Source organism: Mus pahari, chromosome 8 (genome assembly GCF_900095145.1).
Source record: "Mus pahari chromosome 8, PAHARI_EIJ_v1.1, whole genome shotgun sequence".
Taxonomy (NCBI): Eukaryota; Metazoa; Chordata; class Mammalia; order Rodentia; family Muridae; genus Mus; species Mus pahari.
In genome coordinates, this window is record NC_034597.1 from 20,607,725 (window position 1) to 20,630,294 (window position 22,570).

The following is a 22,570-nucleotide window of genomic DNA, read 5'->3' on the forward strand; positions in this document are numbered from 1 at the left end:
AAGAAGAAGAAGAAGAAGAAGAAGAAGAAGAAGAAGAAGAAGAAGAAGAAGAAGAAGAAGAAGAAGAAGAAGAAGAAGAAACAGAAGCAGAAGCAGAAATGGCTAAGTAAGCTAATATGCCATCTGTGCTGAAGACCTTGTACTGTGCAAGGATTATGCCAGGTTCGGGGATTCAGCATCCTTCCTGTTGGGATGCTAGGATCAAGTTTAAAGAGTAAACCATCCCCTTGGTACACAGCATTAGTAAGCAGTAGAGTCCATAACTCACAGGCAGAGGTGGAAAGCTTGGCTTGACTTAAATCCAGTTATTCTTCCACTCTTCACAGGCATTTTACCAGTTCAAAACTTAGGGGGAAAACCCTAGAAACTTCCCTGTCTGTTGGAGAAGACAAACACTTCAGAGAGAACAGTGCCAGATACTGGTCACTGTTGGAATCAGTGCTATGGAGAAGTTCAAGGCACTGTAGAATGACATTCCTTTTTTTTTTTTTTTTTTTCTGAGACAGGGTTTCTCTGTGCAGCCCTGGCTGTCCTGGAACTCACTCTGTAGATCAGGCTGGCCTCGAATTCAGAAATCTGCCACATCTTCCTTCCACAGTAGGCTTTCTAAAAGCTAATTCACCGCCATGTAGAACAGGAGATGTTGTGAGACTCTTACTGAGTCCCTGGGTACGCCCTAAGTGTCCCCACCCCAAGAGAGCTCAAACAGAGGGAAGTACTAGGCCGGCTGTGCTTTCTGTCCACCCAGGGCTCTCAGACCAGCAGCATGTGCTAGGGACGAGGCCGCAGATATGGGCTTCGCAGGTAAGTTCTTTAACTTTGTTCCTTTAGCTCTAAAGGAGTCTACTACCCATAACAATATTGAAAGCTTCTTGCCAGGAGCAGCAAACTGATGCTTGCACAGGGCAATGCGTGTGATTGACTAGCATCCAGGAAGACCTCAAGACGTGATACATGCCAGGTAACATGCTGCTCATGTGACCAGCATAGCAGACATACCCCAATCTCAGAGCATTCGGCTTCTCACGGATGAGATTGACAAGCACAACTCACCGTCGCAGGTCTTTCTCTGTCTAAGTTGAGAAGTGAGGCACAGAAAAGGAAATCTGTAAGGAAGACTAGGGTAACCTCAGCCATGTAGTCCGCAGTAAAACAACAGAAAGAGAACTTAAAGAGCTGGTCAGTGCAGAAGCTGGGGACAAGGGCCAAGCAGAAGATATAGGAGATGTACATGTCCCAGAGTAGCTGGGAGCAGAGAGTTGAGCAGAGGGCTCACGGCACAAGGGGCAGCAGCTGAGAAGAATGGGATCTGGTCTTCATGGACCAGAGAGAGCCACCAATGGAGGCCCTGCAGGAAGATCAAGGGTACCATCTGTATCGAGTTTCCAGAAGCCCATCCTATCCCGTGGGCTTTGCTTTCTGTGGGCTATTTCTTATGCTGCATGGATCCTGTTCAGTTTGATGGAGCCCCACTTGTCTAGTTTCGTTGTGGTGGTTTTGTTGCTCATGCTTTGTCAAGACAAATCCAAACTGTAAATAAACTGCATCCAGACTATACGTCCAATATGGGGTTAATTTCCCAAATACATAAAGAGCTCTGTCAACTAAACAGCAAAATTAAAGCAAAAGCAACCTGATTAAGAAAAGAATGAAAGACTTGTGTAGACAGGATCTTAGAGGAGACATATGAATGACACAGTGTCTGAAAAGATCCTCAGCACAGCCATCTCAGGGAGAAGTGAGACTCAAGGCCCTCCCATCACTCTTGTTATGTGGTAATATAACAAGTGCTCTCAAGAAAAGGGAACCCCGGTGCAGTGATAGGGTGTGACCTGGTACATTCCTAATGGAAAAGAGTTTGGAAGGTATTTAAAAATAAAAACAAAACCACCCATGGACAGCAATCCCATTTCTGGGAATAGAACCAAAAGAACTGAAATCGAGATTTCTAAAATATTGATGTCCTCCTACGTGCATTACAACATTATTCACAGTGACCAGCATATGAGAACAATGCAAATGTTTACAGGTGAAGGAATGGAGAAAGACAATGTATCATGCATATCAACAGGATGCTACTGCATCTTCCACAATACAGATGGACCTGGGAGAGGCCAAGCTAATCAAACAAATCATCAAAGCACAAATTCTGCATGTTCTCTCTCACGTGATCCAACAAGAGTCAAGGCATCTACCAGAAGAGGCTGTAGGCTGGGGATTTAGCTCAGTGGTAGAGCACTTGCCTAGCGAGCACAGGTCCCTGGGTTCAGAAGAGGCTGTAGACTGTGACCCACAGCTGGGAAGCAGTGGTGGAGAGGGATGGGGAGTTGTTCAAAAGAAATCATATGAGGAAGTTCCACAGGCCAGCAAGGTGGCTTAGCAGGTGAGGGGGCTTGTAGCCAAGTCTGATGACCCAAGTTCAATCCTCAGGCCCCACATATTGGAAAAGGACAACAAACTCCCAATAGTTGTCACCTTATCTCTACACACATACTATGGCAGGCAAGACTACCCCCCTCTACACATGCACGTGTGTACACACACACACACACACACACACACACACACACACACACACACACTTGAAAAAATAGCAAAGGATGAGCTCCTGAGGATTGCTGGAGATGTGTGGTGATGTACACATCTGGAGAGAGGAGATGTGTCATGAGAGCTCTGGTGGTGATAAATATGTTTGCTTTTTGCCTAGACTGTGGTCAAGATGAGAATATACAAATGCCCAAGTATGCCAATTGCATGTATTAGTCACATGCTGTTTATAGTATATCAGTGAGACCTAAACCTGGGAATTTTAAAAAGAAAAAGTCTCTCTGGCTACTGCATGGAGAACAGGCCACAAAGGAGGCATCCCTCAGCAAAGAGGGGAGGGGGTTTGGTTGCAACTTAGTGAAGGTGTGAATGGTGTGGGGGAGGGGGACTTACTAACTAGTCACCAAGCATGTGACCACTCATTCCCCACACTAGGCATGTCACTGTGAGCAGGCTGGGGGCATGAGGATTGTGCCCTCCTGTTCCTGTTCCTCCTTGAGAGGTTCTATAATAAAGGCAGCAATAGCTCATGGGATGCAACAATGAACACACAAGATAGGGCTTGACCAGTTTGCTTGAGGGAGCCTTGGCAGTGTCCTACTATCTAGAAGGAGGATGTAGGCCCACAGAAGCTTCCTTTCCAGGTTTAGCACACTATCCTATTTGATTCTTGGCAACACTGCATGGTGTGGATAATTAGCCCAATTCAAGATGGAGAAAAATGTTAGCATGCAGACATTACCTCATTCCATTAGGTAGTATTTCTCTGTTCCCATCCCACCTAAGTGCCTTACCTTCTAGTCCAAGAGGAAAAAAAAACTGTCAGTGATGGTCAAAGGACACAGAACTTACTTGACAGGTTTCAATTATCATTGAGTGTACCAGCTAATAAATGAATACATCTCAGAAGTGCTTTATATGGCTGGTTCGAGACTCTGCAGACAAGACTTCTACTCTGCCAGCTGTTCCTGGCCAGGGTCTTGACCAGTACAGGTAGGCTATACCAGTGCAGAAAGGAGGGGAAGTTATCCTTCCCATTGGCTTCCTGATGGATACCCTAGTTAGCTTTAGCTGTTAATATGCCACTGTCTAGAGTAGCAGTTCTCAAACTGAGGGTCACAACTCGTTTGGGGGTCTAACTAGCCTTTCCCAGGGGGGTCACATATCAGATATCCTACATATCAGATATTTACAATTCATAAGAGTAGCAAAATTACAGTTATGAAGTAGCAACAATAACAATTTAATGTTTATGGGACACCACAACATAAAGAACTATATTAAACGGTCACAGCATTAGGAAGGTTGAGAATCACTGGTCTAGAGTCACCTGAGAAGGAAGTCTAAATAGAGAAATTTACCAGACCATATTGGCCTGTTGGTCTGTGGGGTATTGTCTTGGACACTAATTGTTAATTAATGTGGGAGGGCCGAGCCTAACTTGGGTGACACCAACCCCAGGCAGGTGGTCATGAACTGTACATGCGAACTAGGTGAGTATAAGTTAATCTGCAAGCCAGATAGCAACCACTGCCTTGCATAATTCCTTCTGTACTTCTTGGCATTGAGGTTGAGTCTGAAGTAGTATTATACGAAATAGTGAGAAGCCTGATTTGAGTTCCTGCCTTAATTTCTCTCAATAATAGACTATAACCTGGATGTATAAGCCAAACAAACCTTTCCTTTCCTGAGCTGTTTTGGTCTATGTGTTTATTGCAGCAACAGAAAGGAAAGTTCGGTGGCCCTTGTTCCCAGTGCCTTTCCTTCCAACAAGGCTGCTTCCCCTGGGCAGGGACAGTTTTGATTCTGCCAACAGTGATGCTACTAGGTGGAAGTTTTCCCAATACTGGCAGAATCAAATTCAAATCAGCCATCTTTTCCCAAAAAGCTGCAACCTAGCTTCACTGTTTCCTTCTCTGAGAGTCAGGAACCCACTCCCATGGATCCTTTCTGTAGCAGATATAACTGGTCCAGGTAATGGTCCAGTTCTTCTCATGGAACTTCTTCTCATCAAGTTCCAGCTTGGACAGATGCTCTTCACCGAGTCATGGCAGGACACTAACACCCTCATAACTCTCAAAGTGTGGCTAACACTCAGAAAAATAGTACTCAGAGAGCAGGGCTCTGGCTGCAGCCAGAGGAAGCTAACAACCATTCTTATAAGCCCTCATTTATCAATGCCTTAGTGACTCCAAGGTACCACAGTGACAGGGCAGAGGCCATGGGTTACTGTCTAATATGAGTGGGTAAGATCCTATGAGAATCAGGCCATACTTTGCGATTTGAGACAAAATATTTCACTTGTTAAATAAGACTTACAATCAGAGTCTAGGCTGGCCAGGGCTACATAATGAGACCTTGTTTTAAAAATAATAAATAAATAAAAAGAAGGGGGTTTCAATAAGAGAGCTTCACATGGGGCAAAGCAAAACACTGGACAATGAGGTACAGTAAGCAGAGGGGTTCAGACTTTCCCAGCACAGTGGGTAGAGGCTACTCAGATAGTCCCCCACTGCGAGATGGTGGAGTCACCTGGTGGGAATGTACACTACCTTCATCTGCTTTTGGAAGACAGCGGTACCTGGGTGGAAGCCAAGGCCAACAAGCCCAGGAAGAGACACAGCAGCCGAGGCAGCAGAAAAGTGGCACCCGGCTGCCTGGAGCCCTGGAGTCCTAGGCATTCTTTCAATGGCTTGTCACAGCCACACCTCCGTGAGTCTCCTTCCTAACATGTCTTGTCATGTTCTTCTTGCTGGAGTCACAAGATGTCTCATACCAGCAGAAGTAATTAAAAATAAGCAGCGAGACAATGAACCATTTCGACTTTGCCTTCAGCGGTGAGGAAGGCCCACAGGAGCGCTAGCTGTGGGGATGGCGAATGCGTTGCCTGTCCTTCTGTTGACCAACCACGAGTAATGAATGCTCCGGCTACTTTTTTGAGACAGCTTTAAGATTTATCACCCTTGAAAAAAAAATTACAGCAGAGACATATACTCACCCCCAAACTTCCAGACCACAGTGTGACTGCAGTCAGGGGGAATTAGAAGGGTGGGCGGGATAAAGAGAGATCCTCTCAACAGAACCTTGAGATAAAACATCAATGGGAGATAGCAGCCTCCTGAAGCATTCATGAAAAATAGGGTCTAGTACCTTGACTCCTGCCACTCACTAAGGTTGATGAAACCTGGCAATGACGTCCCCCTACCCCAAACTGCATGTAACTCTAGTCTTTGTCTCGTAGCTGCCACAAAAACTCAAAGCTGTGAGTTCATGTGTATTTCCTGTTCACAATCCTCCATAACACCCTCACCACTACTCTTGTATCAAGGAAGCATCCCAGCTTTTTGATGAGCCCGTTAAAGCTCAGCAATGCTGGCGCCTGTGGCCCTGACAACCTCTTGCACGGCACAGTCCTTGTAACTCCCAGCTTCAGCCACACATTCTTCAGCTTTTCCCACATGCCCAGCTTTTCCTGGCCCTACTTCATGGCTCCTTACAGTTACCCAGGATCCCCCCCCCCAGAGGTTTTCCTTCCTGGTCCATCTATAAGAATGGCCACCCTGTCCCTCTCCATCCTGGAGTGATATTTGTCTTATTCGGCAGATTTACCAGATTTCAGGTGTTATTTGTGATCTGTTTCAGTTTCCTGTGAGTTCTTCATAGGTTTGTATCAACCTCATACTTCTGAGCTCCATCAGAAGACCCTGAGGCACAAGGGACCCCAGCAAGCAGTTACTGTATGATGAACTGCCCCCCTCCCCATTTTCAATTGTCCCTTTGCCAATAGTCCCTCTAGGTCCCACAGTAATCTGTTCCTATAGGATACAAACAGACAGAGCTAGTGTAGGGGTGAATATGAGGACTATTTACACACACACACACACACACACACACACACACACACACATAATGATCTTAACTCCTTGGGTTGCCTGTGATTTTTGGAAAATCCAATCTCCTTTTAATCTGCTCAAAGGTGAAAGCCGGGCATGGAAATAATGGAAATTAGAAAGAAAAAGAAAAAAAATATTCCTTCCAAATGGCTCTTTATTATTGGAAGACTGAGTTTCTCAAAGAATTAACCCTTTAGAGATAACCTCCAACTCAACAAGAGGGGACTCAAGCCCGGTACCAGAAACCTCAGAAAACTCAGTGAAGTCATAAATCTTGATTTTACTAAACCAGCATAATACCTACTACATTCTATATATTTGTCCTTACACCCAAAGACAGGTATAGCCCTCACCTTGCATCAAGAAAACTTTGCAGCGGATAGAGACCATCACAGAAAACCACAACCAATCAACATGCAGAGTTGTAGAGCCCAATCCCAATGGATACAACTACAACACGGCTCCTTCACCCAAGGCTCAAGGTTTATTGATGAAAGGGTAGCAAAATGATCATAAGAGCCAAAGGAACACAGAGTTTTCTGTAAGATTTGTGCCTGTTGGGAATGTCAGAAGCTATACCCATAGTGTCACAGCAACAGAACTGCCTAAAAATGACCTGGACAAGGACAACAGTAGACATGCTAATGTGGATGTGGGAGGTCCATTCTACATAAAGAACTTCTGGCAACTAAGGAACGCTGGGAGCAGAAGAAATAGTCCATCCCAAAGGGAACACACCAATTGGTTATCCAGTACCAAATAGTCAGCCCCGAAAACATACATACAAATAATATTACACATACTTAGAAGGTTGTGCGTATGTACTTAGGAACAGACACCAACAATTAAAGAAAAAAAGAGGCCATGCTGATTTGTAAAAGAGCAAGTGAGGTTTGGAGGGAGAACATGGAAGAAGAGGGAAATGATGTGATTATATTATAATTTTAAGAAATAAAATAATAAAAAATTAAAATAAAAAGAATTAGCCCTAACTTTGCTCTGAAGCTGTGCTCCCCCAGAGTCCTGTAGCCTTCATGGAAAGATGAGATGTGGGGACACTGAGCTTTGCAAACCTCCTGAGGGGCTCTGAGGCAAAGCTAAGCCTTTGATGGTCCTGAATGCCACAGGACAAGGCAGACATCAGCAAGGGAAGGAGCCCTGTGTGGGCAAGCCCCCATGCAGTCTCGTCAGAGGTCTAGGGAGCACCAGCTTTAAGCTTAGGTGACTTCAACAATGCTTCTGAAGTGCTTGGAAGACATGCCCTGGGGTCCTTCTTAAATCAAAGTCTCCTCTTTACTGCATTCTAAAACTGGCTTCAGCTCCCGGTGGTCTCTACCAGGTCACCAAGGATCCTCTAGGAACCCTGAGCGCCAACAGAATCAATCAATTTCTCTCTCTCCCTCTCTCTCCCCTCTTTCTGTTTTCTTCCTTTTCTGGTGTAAGGAATAAACATAGGGCCTGTGCAAGCTAGAAAAGCAGTCACCCTGACCTACATCCTGTAGCCTCTTCAGAAGCTCCTAAAGGACCTGGAAGCTCCAAGTGGACCATCACTTGCCTTTGAATTCCCTTCTGAAGAGGGATCACATTTAAGCACACAGATAAGCACAGATTGTCCCAAGGCCAAATGATTTTTCTCCTCTTGCTCTTGCCTACAGTCCTGGGGTTCCAGAACCCCAAAGTCCTGCTGTCCTGAAAATTGTTTAGCATCTGGGGTCAGTGAGGACAAATGACACACTTATTGTCCTGATGCCACAGAATGAGTACAGTGTGGATCTGGTCATTTCACTTTGCTTTTTCCTCAAGATAGCTGCACGTTCCTTAAGGATCAAGCTTAGGCCCTGGCTGAGGAGCCACTGACCAACACCATCAATTGCTTACTGTGGAACTCAAATCAATTATGTGGACTCTTGGTGCCTCAGTGTGTTCTAAGAAAAATGTATAACTGTTCTCATTTCATGTAGTGGCACCTGAAAGGTTTAGAACTGTCTAACATTCTGCATGCAGTAAAAATTTGCCTCCAGGTATCAGTGTCATCTTAAGAATTGAGGCCACAAGGGATCAGGTTAAAACTGATTATTTATTGAAGGAAATCCCGGGTCTGGGGAATGAAGAGGAAGTTAACAGAGAATTCAAGAACCATTTCTATTGCTCCATCCAGAGTCCTGTGAGAATGGATTGGTCAATGACATCCAAGAGGGAAGATGGGTCGTTATCCACATTTAATACCCAGGCATTGTTCTTCTATACACACCAAGAGTAAGTTAATGAGTCATTTGTTATTTAATGTACAAGCAAAATATCAACCCCTAATGGTAACGAAAAGTCAAATGAAGTTTGGCAGCTCATGAGTAGATTGGTCCTTCCCCTGTAACAAGGGTTAGAGTGATGCTACTTGTTTTTATGTTTGGGAAGGGTTGCAAACTAACTTTTTGAATCTGTCCAGTTTATGGGTTGAAGTCTTGGTCATGATCTGATGTTTCTAGGAGCATAAGGAGATGATTAGTCATTTCAGGAAAAGTGTAGGGTGGAATTCCCATTCAAAGCCGTGAGAGAGTTCACTGGCCTCCTCCTGCTGATCTGAACCATGTAAGGATATGAGGTGGCAGTCTCCACACTAGTCCCACTCATGCTGGACCCTGGTCTTGAACTTCCTGGCTCTCAGACTGCAAAGCTTAAGTCACTGTTATTCATAAGCCACCCAGGCAATGCCATTTTGTTAACAAAATCCAAACCAACAAGGCAATCTCTGGTTTCCCAAGTCTTGCCAAAGATGAAATCTGATTCTTTCTAGTATATTCTTTGTCACCCCACTGACCTTTGATCCATGGTCTTCTGCCATGTACCCACACATTTGACCACTGACATCCAAAGAAGGGGGCATCCTATGTAATGGTTGTAATGACCATCCTTCCAGGTTCTGGTTCTAGTGCAAGGCCTGGGTTTACATACCACACTCCTGAAAACCTGTAAGGTCCTCAGCATCCTGGGGTGAGATCTCTAGCTAGGAAAAGCATACATATTCCACTTATGGTCTCACTCCTATCCATTTTATTCTGTGGCTTTACAGTTTATCTAAGAAGAAAATAGCCCAGGAAAGGGAGGGTCAGACTGCCACTACCATCCTCAGAGGCATCCAGTGTAGCACACCATGCTGAGGGCTCTCAACGATGCTCAGTTACACAAGGCTTCCTCTAATTTCCCTGAAGACCCTTCGGAGTAGGTATTCACAAGCAATCTTAGAGGACCGTGCACTAGCTATTTCAAGCTCCATGGGCCAGTCAGTTTCTGTCACAATCAAACCCAGGCATCGGCTACAGGCCATATGGGAGCAAATGGGCTTGCCCATGCTAAAATAACCCTGCCTACAGACTCAGAAATGTGATCTTCGTGTGCTTTTCATCATGAAGTATTCTTGTTTTTATTTAAGTTCTACTTATCTTTGTGTATATATGTATGTGTACTAGTGTGTGGTATATGTGTGCATATGTGTGTACAAGTGTTCATTCCAGTGCATGTGCATACAGAAATCAAAGGAGGACATCGGGTGTCTTGCTCTATTTGCCTTATTCCCCAGACATTCTCCTATTTGCTGGGGTGACAAGCATACACAGCCAGCATTGTTTGAAAACAAAGGTGCTGGGGATTTGAACTCTTGCTGGCTGAACCATCTCCCCAACCCACTGTTGTTGTTTGTTTGACTTTTTGATCCTTTCTTTGTTTGTTTTGAGTTGAAAACGTACATGTGATCCATAGCCTGTACTCTGCCAGAGCAGGCAGTAAGTCATATTAAACTTGTGGGTGCTAGGCTGCCAATCCCTTCTGTGTCCCACGTAGCCTGTCCCTTCTCACCTGTCCAATCAGGATCCCTTTATCTTTTGCACTGCAGGGGACTAACAAGTAACAAGAAATAATCACTGTAAGTTAGAGGATCAGGTGCACGATGGCGGCAGACGTGGTCCTTTTCCCAATTTAAATGTATGCAGCGTTGGTTCTGAGCAGATCCTGGAACAAGCATTGCTCACGTTGTGGAGTTCATGTTTTATTCCAAATGTGTAAGAGCTAGTGTTAAGCCACTAACCAAAGAGTATTAAGCAAAAGTAAACGGTGTCTCATAAATGAATAAATAGCTCCTCACTTCCGTGCTTGAAAATAAATGCTGGCAAGGGACACATTGAGTAGGCAGTCATAAGGCTGCCTTCACAGCTTCTCCAATAATGTATTTTTCTCTCCAGTGTGCTCTAAGATGTCCCATTATGCAGCTGTTTTGAGCAAGGAGGGGCTAGGTGAGTACTAAACAGCTTTTACCGGTGACAATCACAGGGGGTCCCCAAGTCTTCTCTCACCTTTCTCCTGCCTTCTCTTTCTTGAAACCCAGCTGCCCTGCTACACAGAAGTCCAGTTAACTATACTGAGGAATGGACCCAGAGATGCCCTGTAAGACTAGATACTATGTGGAGAGAGAGAGGCCATCTTGGGAAGTCCTGAGGCCTCTGGCGCAGCTCCCACCACATGTGGCTTTTCTACTGACCTCCCCTGACACCATTAGCAGCACAAACATGGCAAGTTAGGAAATCCAGGGATCACATGAAGTAATGCGTCACTGCTATTTTATGACAATAAACATGGGATGTCATATAGCATAGTTCTGATAAATGGTTTTCCATCTTCTCCTTGCTTCTTAGATTGGTTTTCTCTTGCTGTATAACAAAGTATCCAAAGCCGAGTGCTTGAGAACAGCAAGCATTTCTGACCTCACCCTTCTGGGGGTTGGGAGTCTGGACACAGCCTTACTGGCACTGTTTCCTAAGGCAGTAGGTGAGATGGAGAATGGGTTGGTTTTTCATCCCAAAGACTGACGTGGTAGGAATCCACTGCCAAGTTCACTCACACTAGTAAGGAGATTCCTTTTCTTGTGCCTCTAACATGGATGGCCCAGCTTTCTTCTGGGTATCAGCTGGTGGTCCCTTGGGTCCAAACAGCTGCCTATGGTGCCATGTGCTTGGGGTTCCCCTACTTCATCACACCAGCAAAGAGAATCTCTAGGCCTAGCCCTTTTTAAGCCTTTTTTGTTTAAAAAAATCCCATCCACAACACCATTTCATTAGCTCACATTAGTTGAAATGGGAAAAAAAACCCTCACAATTATAAGATTTTACTGGTTAAAAACAAGTCACTGGATCTTCCCCACTGAAGGGGAAGAGATTATATGGGACATAAACTCTAAAGCAGTGGGAGTCAGAAATTTACCATTCTTTGCCAGCTCTTCCTGGCAGTATTGTTCAAAATAGGGGATATATCTATATCTATATCTATATCTATATCTATTTCCTAACCCTAAACGTGTGTGTGTGTGTGTGTGTGTGTTTGTGTTTGTGTTTAAAGATACCAACAGAAAAAGAAGCAATTGTACAACTGGACCTTTACCTCCTTAAGACAAGTCCTAGGGAGTCTGGAGTTTAGGGCTCATTTCTCTATGTGTTGACCAGTAATTGACAAATTACCAGGCTTCAGGGCAAGAAATATATCTGTCTAGTGTATTGTACCAAGAGATTAGGTCTTGCACAGCTAAAGAGGAGGGCAGGAGTGGTGGAGACCCTGGTTCTTGAGCTATCTCTTAGGTGTGGGGTTTCCATCAATGGCATCGGCTTCATTCAGTGACCTATTTGGTGTCTTTCCTCTCAGGCCCCACCCACATAGTGAGTCAGAAGCCCCAGGTTGGGTCATGTATAGGAAGCAGCCCTCCAGGTAGGGCTGGGGTTTAGTTAGGTCTGAGAACTACTGTTTTATGGGAATCACGTTCCACTCTTATGATCATCTTTCTCGCTCCTGACTGCACTTCCTGTTTTTATTTCTCAAAGATTGCCAATTACTGCATGTCAGACACAACTTTTTACTAAATAGCTAGTGTTCAAAATAATAGAGAAAGATGACTGCTTAGACCTTCCACATCATCTTATTTTACTGAGGTGCTAAATCATATTGGGGTGCTATGTAAGTTTATCACTTGTACCCTCGTGAGGAAGTTCATAAAGCAGAGATCATATGTGCATATGAATGTCATGGAATTCTCCACCCTGGGGTTGAAGGGCAGGGAGAGGTGCACTATTAATTTCAAGTAATAAAAGGCCTACTTACTACAGAAATAATTTCTGCTCCAGCTTGACATTTTGTAAGAGAAGAAGCTCCTTCATTTAAAGAACCCTCGCTACAGTACATCATCACAACACCAGGCTGACAGTCAGGATTGCTCATTAGGAAAAGATATGAGAAATCTGTATTTCATCTGAAGACTTAGGGCTTCGTATCTTTTAGCCATTATCTCTCCTTATAAGCAAGGTCAGAATGTTTCAGTGCCAACATCTCTGGGAAACTGCTATCTGTCCATGATCACCAAATTGTAGAGATTTATAGAGCACAACACATGCCATACATAATGGATAATATTCAAAAATGGGGATGCTTATAAAAGGCCCACCACTTTCCTCTTTTTTTATTTCTAATCCCCAAATGATGCAGAACATCCTTCACTATGCTGTGTGATGTCAGGCCCTCTGTGAACTTTCTATTTTGTCTGTAAAACATCTACGACCCTACTCTCACTTTCTGCTGCTGGACTTCCAGCTGGTACCCTCAACCACTAAGTCCCGTTGCTACAAGACTATTTATTCAAACTCTTATTGTGCTGGGTCCTACAGGGACCCAAGGATGTCCATCCTCCTCCTCTCTACACACCATATATGCTCATTAAAAGTGAATGTGATCTCTGTCTGTCCTGAAAAGACACTACCCTAATTAGATCCTAGATACTAGCATCTAATTTCTAGTGTCAAATCCAAGAGGGAACTTCCATCTCATTTGAGGGTTAGGCTCTAAACTCCTTGCCTCTTATGGGTCACACTTACTCCTGGATATCCTTACAGGTACCATGCCAGCATCCTAGCTACGCCCAGTAAACCAAGCACTGCCAGTTTCCCCCTAGTTTCAGAGGTGATGGCTATTCCCAAGGTTAGGTACCAGGCAATCCCTTTAGGGAACTATGCTGTACAGAACACATGTAGCTTTAATCACAAGATTTACTGGTTAGGTAAGAAGTAAGATCTTACATGGATCAGAGACCTGCATAGGTCAAGATTGACAACCATAAGATGAAACAACTTTTCCTGTTGTAGTCCCACAATATCCATGTTCCTTGGGCATGGCAGAAAGTATGGGTGCCTTCCGTTTCTTTTTGACAAATGAGCTTAGTTAGGTTAGTTTATGTCCTATAAACCAAACATACAAAACAGAGAAGGGAAGGTGGGCAGGGCCTGGGCTGTCTCATGTTCCTCTATAAATAGTCAGGATAACACAGGGAGCAGAAGATGCCCTGGGAACTTTCTCTGCCTGACTTTGTTCCCAGCTGAAATCCTATCATAGAAGTGACTCCCAGTGGCCAGTTCATTGCTGTGTACCCGTTAGTGGAACATGTTTTAAAACATCAGTTACGAAGACAGCTCCCAGAAATAGGTGTGGGATAGGGTCCAAATATCCACAAACCTTCCCTCAGGGAAACTAAACTGGCTACCAGCTTTGAGAAACCAAACCATTAGGTTCCTAAAAAATATTGATGTCAGTCATGGATGCCCTAATGAATGGGTTCAAAAGGTTAAAAAATAATAATTCATTGATTCTACTTGGAAACTAAGAAGTAATTATAAGAGAAGACAAACAAGCTTTGACAAGTGCAGAGAACTGTGCCCAGGACCAGAGAGAAGAAGTAGAGTGAGTCACAGAAAGTCCTATGGAAGCAAGCATATTTGAGGAGATGGCTTTGAGGCCACTGCTGTCAACCTGATGTTTTAGACATTCAGGGCCCACCAGGGAATTCAAGGAAAACAAACTAACGGGAAACACTGCCCAACAAAAGGATGGATCTTTTCACACATCACGTTAAACACATCTTCACAGGCTCCCTCATTCTCTCCAAAACCGGATGTATTTCAAAATCTACAAAAGCCATAGTATTTGATTTTGGTCAACCCACAAACACAGGCTGAGAAACCATAGGTTATTATGAGATTAAGCCAACATGGGATACTTATCTGCGGGTGATCTGGAGGTTCCAACAAATGCTGGCCATGGGCACCACTGCACAGATGGTGTCGGTATCAACTCACCTTTCGGTCTGGCCAATTGTATTTTGCAAAGATGGTATCGTAGGTGTCCACCGCCCCATCAGTTATGAGCATGATGGCCTGGCTGCAAATGCTTCCTTGTCCAGTGTGGTTGAACTGTGGGAAGAAATATCTAAAATAAAGCACATGTCAGAGAGTCTGTGTATCCACAAGACTTCCACAGCAGATGGTCTCGAGTTTAGGAATCCTCTCAAAACCCAAGAGTTTGTTGTATACTGCCAATGTAACCCACAGGAGTAACTTCACCTGGGTCACCTTTGTCCTCGGAGAATGACAAACTGCAATTGTAGAAGTTGGAACGAACTGCAGACCAAGGCAAGGGGGGAAATTCTAAAACGTGTGTGTAGTCTACCTAAGTTCTTCTACCCCCATACACCACCCTCACGGCCGAAAACAAGCCACTGCAGAGTTGGCCAACGACTTCTTAGAGTACATTAGGAAGGGCAGCAGGCTGAGAGAGGTAACAACTCTTTCAAATCTGAATGAGGCTGATCTGAGGGAGTGGAATAGATAGATACAGAATGTTATGTATGTTAGAAATTGAAACAGGTTTTAGACAAGAATCAAGTTAGGAAAGTGATAAGGAACATTGCAAGGTTAAGTACTCTTTTTGAACAATGAACTTAAAATACATGTTTTAGCATAAAGGCTTTATATGCGTCCGTTAGTGTGTGTGAGGTGCTGGAAATTCCAGATTGTACTTGCTAGTGTGCAAATCCCACTTCACATGTTTTAAAAGCTCCTACTCATAGCCAGGGACAGAGGATATGCTTGAAATACCAGCTCTTGGGAGACAGAAGGACAGGAGGATTGATGCAAGTTCAAGGTCATTTTGGTCTATGTTTCCAGGCAAGTCTGGATTTCAGGTTGAGTCTCTGCTCTCAAAACAAACAAACAAACAAACAAACAAACAAAAGTCACATCATGGGCATGGGGGCATGAGATGTGGCTCAGTGGCAGATCACTTCTTGCCTTCTATGTGTGAGGCCCTGGGTTTGATCTCTGTACCACACACAAAGCTCCCAGCCTTCCTGAGTAAGACCTAAAAGTGAGCACACATAATAACCAGAGTAGCCTATCCTTCCTCTGAAGTGGAGGTGAGAAGATTCGGTAGTGAATGCTATTAATAATGCAAGTCAAGGCGACACCAAGTCCTTCAAAAACCCCCAAATTATACAGCAATCCTGAGGCACTGGCATATATAATATGTCTTTAACCTTCAGCAGCAAACACTCTTTCCACCACAATCTCCTGCTTATTCATTTGCTCAAAAGCATGAGTGTTACTGGGGGTGAAACACGCCCAAATCACTCCCTTCACTTAATTTTGGATTCTCTTTGAAAATGCATAGAAAAGTATATTATGTCCCTGACGATGATAATTCTAGAAAGAGGAAACAGAGAAGGAGAACAGGGAGTGGAAAGTTTTACACACTATTCTCAGGGAAGACTTCACTAAGAAAGCAATTTTTTTTTTTTTTAAAAAAAAAGAACTGTCTTAACAACAACCAAAACAACAAGAACACAAATCTGTCTTAGAGGTGTGTGGAGTGGGAAGAAATGGAGGGTGGATTGTGGCTCAGTGGAAAAGGACTTGCCTAGAGAAGGATGGTACCTCAGCAAAGAATGTGTTAGATGTCGTGACCAAACTGGGAGAGAATGAAGAATACCCTTAGCCTTTCTGTTTGGTCCATAGTGACCTAGGGAACAAATAAGACATTCAAATAGAAGATAATAATGTCTAGTCTTTATTTGTTTACAAGTCTGATATGTTTACCATAAATAACTGTATGTATGTATGTATGTATGTATGTATGTATGTATGTATGTGTAGGTGATGGATGGATGGATGGATGGATGGATGGATGGATGGATGGATTGGTGTAATTACTCTGAGGCCTTATTAGGACAGAGCAAGCTATAACCACCTATGGAAAATCATGACACAGTGGAAAGTCCTCAATTCTACTCCAGAACCAGATGTGTTCCTGAGATGTTCTCTTCCCAGACGATCCATTTTTCCATTTGTAACATGAGAATAACAACATCTTTACGTAGTTGTTATAACAGAGATTAAATGGTCATTGTGTACCAGGGTAGTAGCATGAACCAAGGAAGGCTGAGGTCCAGAGAGGTAATGAGTATCCCATGGAGAAAGGACTTCTAACAGCTGGCATTGAGCATGGGCAGAGCAGCCACAATACCTACATTGGGCACAGTCTGCACTCCATAGCTTTTCAGCAATGCTAGGGGAGTTCCTGAGCAGATAGTGACTGTTATGCTCTGAGAATGTTCTCCAATTGTCCCTGAGTTGCAGGAGTGACTTTTAGTATAGTTGAGTAAAGAAGTGGTATGGATCTGAGAGGCAGAGCCAAATGGGAGGTCCCAAGATCACCAATCACCAAGACTGCTGTCCTCAAACGAGACCAAGATGATGACAGGGAACAGATGTCCTGGGATGAAGAGGAGGGGACAATGGGGTCAGAAATTTGTAAGGGTGGGAACAAGAAGAGAGGAGGGAGGGGGCTGTGATCAGACATAAAGTGAATAAAAATATAAAAATAATGTAAAAAGATGAAGACCATTCTTGAGAAAGCAAGTAATAAGAGTAAACATGGGTTTCAGTGTCTCTGACTCCCTGATCCAAGACATGGCCTCCCAGTTTTGAACTCACTCCTGCCTTCCGGCTCTCACCATAGGTCAACCAAGGAGGCTCTTTTCCACCTCCTAAATGTGAATAATTAAACTGCCTCGTCCTCCTCACTGAGACAACACTGAGATTCTCTCACGGTAGTGTCTTTCTTCTTTTACTTCAGTAAGAAAGCACAGCCTCCAAGCCTGGCCTCCTGGAGGTGATGTTGTTTGTGGAGGTGATGGGTAGAGAGGCTATCTTCTACCCCCTTCTCCCAGTCTTTGTAAAGCCCACAGCAAGCTTCAGAATAAAATCCATGCCTGCTTCAGGGCACAGAGACTTCAGAGAGCAGGGACTGGGGCTATTCCAGGAACTCATTCAAAACCGTCTTAGAAGAAACATTCCCAACAAAGGGGAAGAAAGGGAGAGAAATGGGGGTATCTGAGTGCTGTGGATTAAAGATCGAGGCCCCAGGAGCTATTTATTAACAAAGACTGTGTTTTCCTCTCAAGCAGGGCCCCTTGCATATCCTCTGAAGCAGTGTGGACTTAAAGGATTTTTGAGGAACGCAATTAAATTCAAATGCTTTGATGAGTAATATCTCTTCCCTTCATGTTTGTCTAGAACTTTTTTTTTTTTCATTGAATAGGGAGAGTGATGAAAGTGTTTTCCATAATAATAACAATGACACAGGCCTGATGATGAACTACAATTAGCTCCCTGATTCATCAGTTAGCAGTGAAACTTTCAATGCATCCTGACATTTAGAGCATTTGGTTGTGATTAACAGTCTTTGAAATGTCACTGAATTTTATTTAATTGGCTAAGAAAAAAAATTTTTAAAGGTAATCACGGCAAAGATCACATTCATCGCCAAAAAAGATAATTGCGGTTGTCACATGACAAGGTAGATGTTAACTACTGTAGCAAACTGGTTCTGTGTTCTTTGTGGAGTCTAATGAATGGAGTAGAGATCAATAACTGGAGAGGGCTTAGAAGTTTATTTGAATGTTCTTTCAAAGCCATGAGTATCAATGGCCATGAGCCTTTAAGTCATCTGAGCAAATACCAAAAATGAAATGTTGGTAATTGCAAGACAGAATAAATTCCATTTAATTTTTGCAACCTCTGAGCCATTTGAAGCTCCAGTCAGTCACAATCCCAATGAGCATGTGCATGGGAATTGTGTGTGTGTGTGTGTGTGTGTATGTGTGTGTGTGTGTGTGTGTGTGTGTGTGTGTGTAGAACAGCTCCTTAATTTTACACAGGCTTGCAGAAGCAGACAGAACCCACCGAAAGAGAATTTTATCACTTAAAGGCCACATTGATGAAGTGGAAAATAGATAAAGCCTCATTTTCATGGGAGATTAAGCATCTCTGTGTTTGTCTAAGGGATGGGGTGGAAATGTCTCTCTATAAGACGACTGTGCACTCAGAGGAATACAGTGCCAACTGCAGTCACTTTCCAGCATAGACATTTGGCAGCCTTCATTAGGGCTGTTTCCTGCTGTCTAGGATTGATGAGTAGTCCATGTAGGGACTGACTGGCCAGACTCCATAGAGTTTCAACAGGTAAAGATCAGCCATATCGATAGGTAGAAAGTTTCACGGTTTAAAATACCAGAAGCCAATCAGATGGCTCAGTGGATAAAAGGTATGTGCTTCCAAGTCTAATGGAGTTCAATCTTGGGAACCCACATGGTGGAAGGAGAGAAAAGACTCCCACAAATTGTACTCTGGCTTCCACAGATACACAATTATGCATACATGCATACTTAAACAATAATATATACTTACATATTTACATGAGTGTGATAAATTATTAACAAGGATTTGAGGTGGGGAAAAGCCACCCACACTGGTGTTTCTCTAGGTCTTGGTGATCTCTTGACAGTGTACACACAATATTTCAGAGGATATAAAGGGTATTATGCTTAGTGGATGCAAATTACAAGATGTTACTATTAAGTTTATGATATAAAGTATTCCCAAACCTGACAGTTTGAGTACTGAAATAAACACATGTTTTTGAAATGCCACTACCTTTCAGGATTTCTCCTAGCTTTTAATTTTTGCAAGTACTGTGGACCTTCTTGCAAACATGTACCTAAGTTTTGGAATGAAGTGAAAATACAGATGTGAGTACATTGCAATTCTCCAGAATCAAGGTGGATCCCCAACTTGCACACAACCCTATGTTGAAGATCTTGGAGAATCAGCATTTATCTTAACACTGGCTCAGGAACATTTGAAAAGGAAACTGATGAATGGAGGGGAAAATAAATAAATAAGTAAGTAAGTAAATATAAATGCTATAGACAAAGAAAACAGGAGAAGGGATAGATGAAAGGCCATGCAAGTGGTAAGTCTCAGACAGGAAGAGAGAGCTGCTTTGAGACAGTCTAGGAAGGCTGGGGGTTAGAGATGTGGAAGAAGGAGGAGCCCCTAAGACTAAAGTCTACATGAAGCTTCTCACTAGCTGCAAATCGAGCATTATCACAGTCAATGAGAATCACCATGAAGGTGCTGATAATGAGCTACTTTATGTAAAAATATTTTCTAATAAGGCTAATAAAATAGCAATGAACCATGCTTAAAGCGCAAGCCGATAGGAAAGTCTAGTATGGATTTACACTTATCCTAGATACTTTCTGGACAAGTCATAAACAAGACCATAAGCTTTTAAAAAAAGTAAATACCCTAACTTCTTTTACAACTCTTGCTTTATCTTATTAACTATAATCCTATCTGGTACATCCTGGAGCTAAAATATGATCTCATTTAGATTCTTCACAGTATGTCTCACCCCTTGCCTGAGTAACTCTCTTTTTATTAGGCATATTCTTAAATTTCTTCCAGGTGGGACTTAGCCGTCTGCTGCTTCCGTGACACATAGAATAACTTAGTCTGGAGCCCTAGCAATGAAAGAAGCAGGACAATGCACTGACAGCCAAGTCTGGAAAGGTAATGGGAACTCATTGGGGACATAGTTCTCATGTGGCGATAGGAATTCTTGGTCGTTTACCTCCTTTGAGTCATGTGCGCAGCTAGAAGTAACAACAACAATAATAAAAAATGTTCAGCAAGTTGGACCTAGATGGAATGCTTTCTCTGAGTTGCACACACCCTGTGTAGGATGAATAGGCATTTCTGTATGTGTCTCCAGGAAACACCACACATCTGCCTCCCTAGGTAAGAAAACACCACTGAGGCAGAGAATCTATTATTTAGCATCACACACTGGTTCCCCACTCAGCCAACCTAGGGCCACAAACCCAAGTACCTAACAGATCCCTAACCCATCCCCCTCTTCCCCCACAACAGGAAAGCAAGGATGAGCCACGGGGAAGACATCCAGCAAGCCCTTGCAGCTCAGAGTAGTTCTTGAGCTAAAAAGACTGAATTTCCAAATCGTGACAAGTCTTTCAGTAAGTATTACTTCTTAGAAAGAGACCAATAAATTCAGGACTTCAGAGATCGAGAGCTCCAAGCTCTGGGAAGCCACCTGTCTGGTTCTGAACTGATGTGAAGGAACAGCTTGCCCTCTGCCCAAGTCAGGGGTTCATAAGTTATTGCCATGCTATTCACAGAGATGTGCTCTCTAAACATGAAGTGTGTGTGTGTGTGTGTGTGTGTGTGNGAGAGAGAGAGAGAGAGAGAGCGAGAGAGAGAGAAGAGGAGAGGGGAGAGGGAGAGGGAAAGGGAAAGGGAAAGGGAGAGAGACAGACAGATGGACAGAGGGACAGAGCAAAAGAGACTGACTCCTGGAGCTGAAGTTGGCATTGAACTCCCTATCTAGCTGAAGATGACCTTGAACTTCTGATTCATCTGCCGCCACTGCCCAGTTGTATAGGTGTCCGCCCCATGCACAGTTTGCATATTACTTGGCTTCAAACCCAAGGCTTTGTATATGCTGGTAAACACTTTACTGGTGCATCCCAGCTTCAGAATATGAACTCTTGCACACTCTCTAATCACCTGCAGTCAAGAGATGCTGGCTTTGGCTATATAGTGGAGAAGCTGAGTAGATATAGATACCTTCTTCCTGGTTTTTCTGTTTCCTCCTCAGGAGGAAAAGACTCTCTCTGGATTGAGACCAAAATGGCTTGATTTGTGTCCAGGCATGTCATTGATAAAAGAAACTCTAGGTGTTGTGACAATTCTTGACTCAAGTGCCAGTGTGACAATGTATGGAAAACCCAAATCTAGGCTGGGATTTCACTGAGTGACAAAGTAGAATCATAGAAAGCCCAAGCCTGGAATACAAATTAATTATCTCCCACACACCAACTATGCCTTGCTGAGGGACCCACCACCCTGACCCTCCAGTTGTGCACTGCTGGGGGACCCACCACCCTGACCCTCCAGTTGTGCACTGCTGGGGGACCCACCACCCTGACCCTCCAGCTCTGCACCGCTGGGGGACCCACCACCCTGACCCTCCAACTGTGCACTGCTGAGGGACCCACCACCCTGACCCTCCAATTGCTCACATGCAAAATGACAACAGCATTGCTCTGCAGAGCTCACACCCTGATCCAGATGTGGTGAAATCCCAGTTTGTGTCTGTTCCTCTCAGAGCACTCCAGGATAGAAAATAACACTGACCTCATCTTTCTACAAACCCCATCTAGTGCTGAGTCTGAGAAAAGTGGGTAAAAGGTGTACTTACATCGCTCAGTATGTTGAAAGCCTCGTTCAGTGCGATATCCAGCATTCCAATCCCTTTGGCAAAAAGTTTGTCCAAATGCTCCCTGAAGTGCTGAAACAAGAATGCAGAAAAATCCATTCTAACTCTGTAAGTGTCTCCTCTTCATGGAACCTATTATCAGTTCATTCCCCAGCTTTTCTGCCATACTTCCAACTGCTTCTTGGAGTCAGTACTGACACCACCTCTTCTTATCTTACAAGGCTTCCTCAAGCCTTTTGCATCTCACACCAGTCCACAGGGCCCCCACTGTGTCTGAATATGTTTCTCTGACCAGAACACAACTGTGGGACTTTATTTCGCCCTTCAACTCCCAGATCAAAAACCATCACCGAAAGAAGGCAGGGCAGGAGCTCAAGGCAGGGTCCTGAAGCAGGAGGAAGGCTACTTACTTTGTTGTTCCTATGACTTATTTAGATGCTTTCTAACAACCCTTGACCACCTGCCTAGGGTTGGCACCAGCCACAGTGGGCTGGACCCTACAGTACCAATTATTAGTCAAGAATGTCCCCTAGATTCAGACATATCCACAGGCCATTCTTTTATTATTATTATTATTTTCTTTATTTACATTTCAAATGCTGTCCCAAAAGTTCCCTATACCACCCCCCCGCCCC

At 43.8% G+C, this 22,570-nt stretch overlaps 1 protein-coding gene across 2 annotated transcripts in view; it reads right to left on the minus strand.

Moving 5' to 3' along the window:
• Cacna2d3 (calcium voltage-gated channel auxiliary subunit alpha2delta 3) overlaps positions 1-22,570 on the minus strand; it is an 807,286-nt gene that overhangs the window by 369,888 nt on the left and 414,828 nt on the right. For both annotated transcript variants that reach the window (XM_021202917.2, XM_029541665.1), the window contains exons 10-11: positions 21,918-22,007; positions 14,597-14,710 (exon numbers count right to left, since the gene is read on the minus strand). In XM_021202917.2, coding sequence (XP_021058576.1) covers positions 14,597-14,710; positions 21,918-22,007 — 204 coding nt within the window. The remainder of the gene's footprint in view (positions 1-14,596; positions 14,711-21,917; positions 22,008-22,570) is intronic.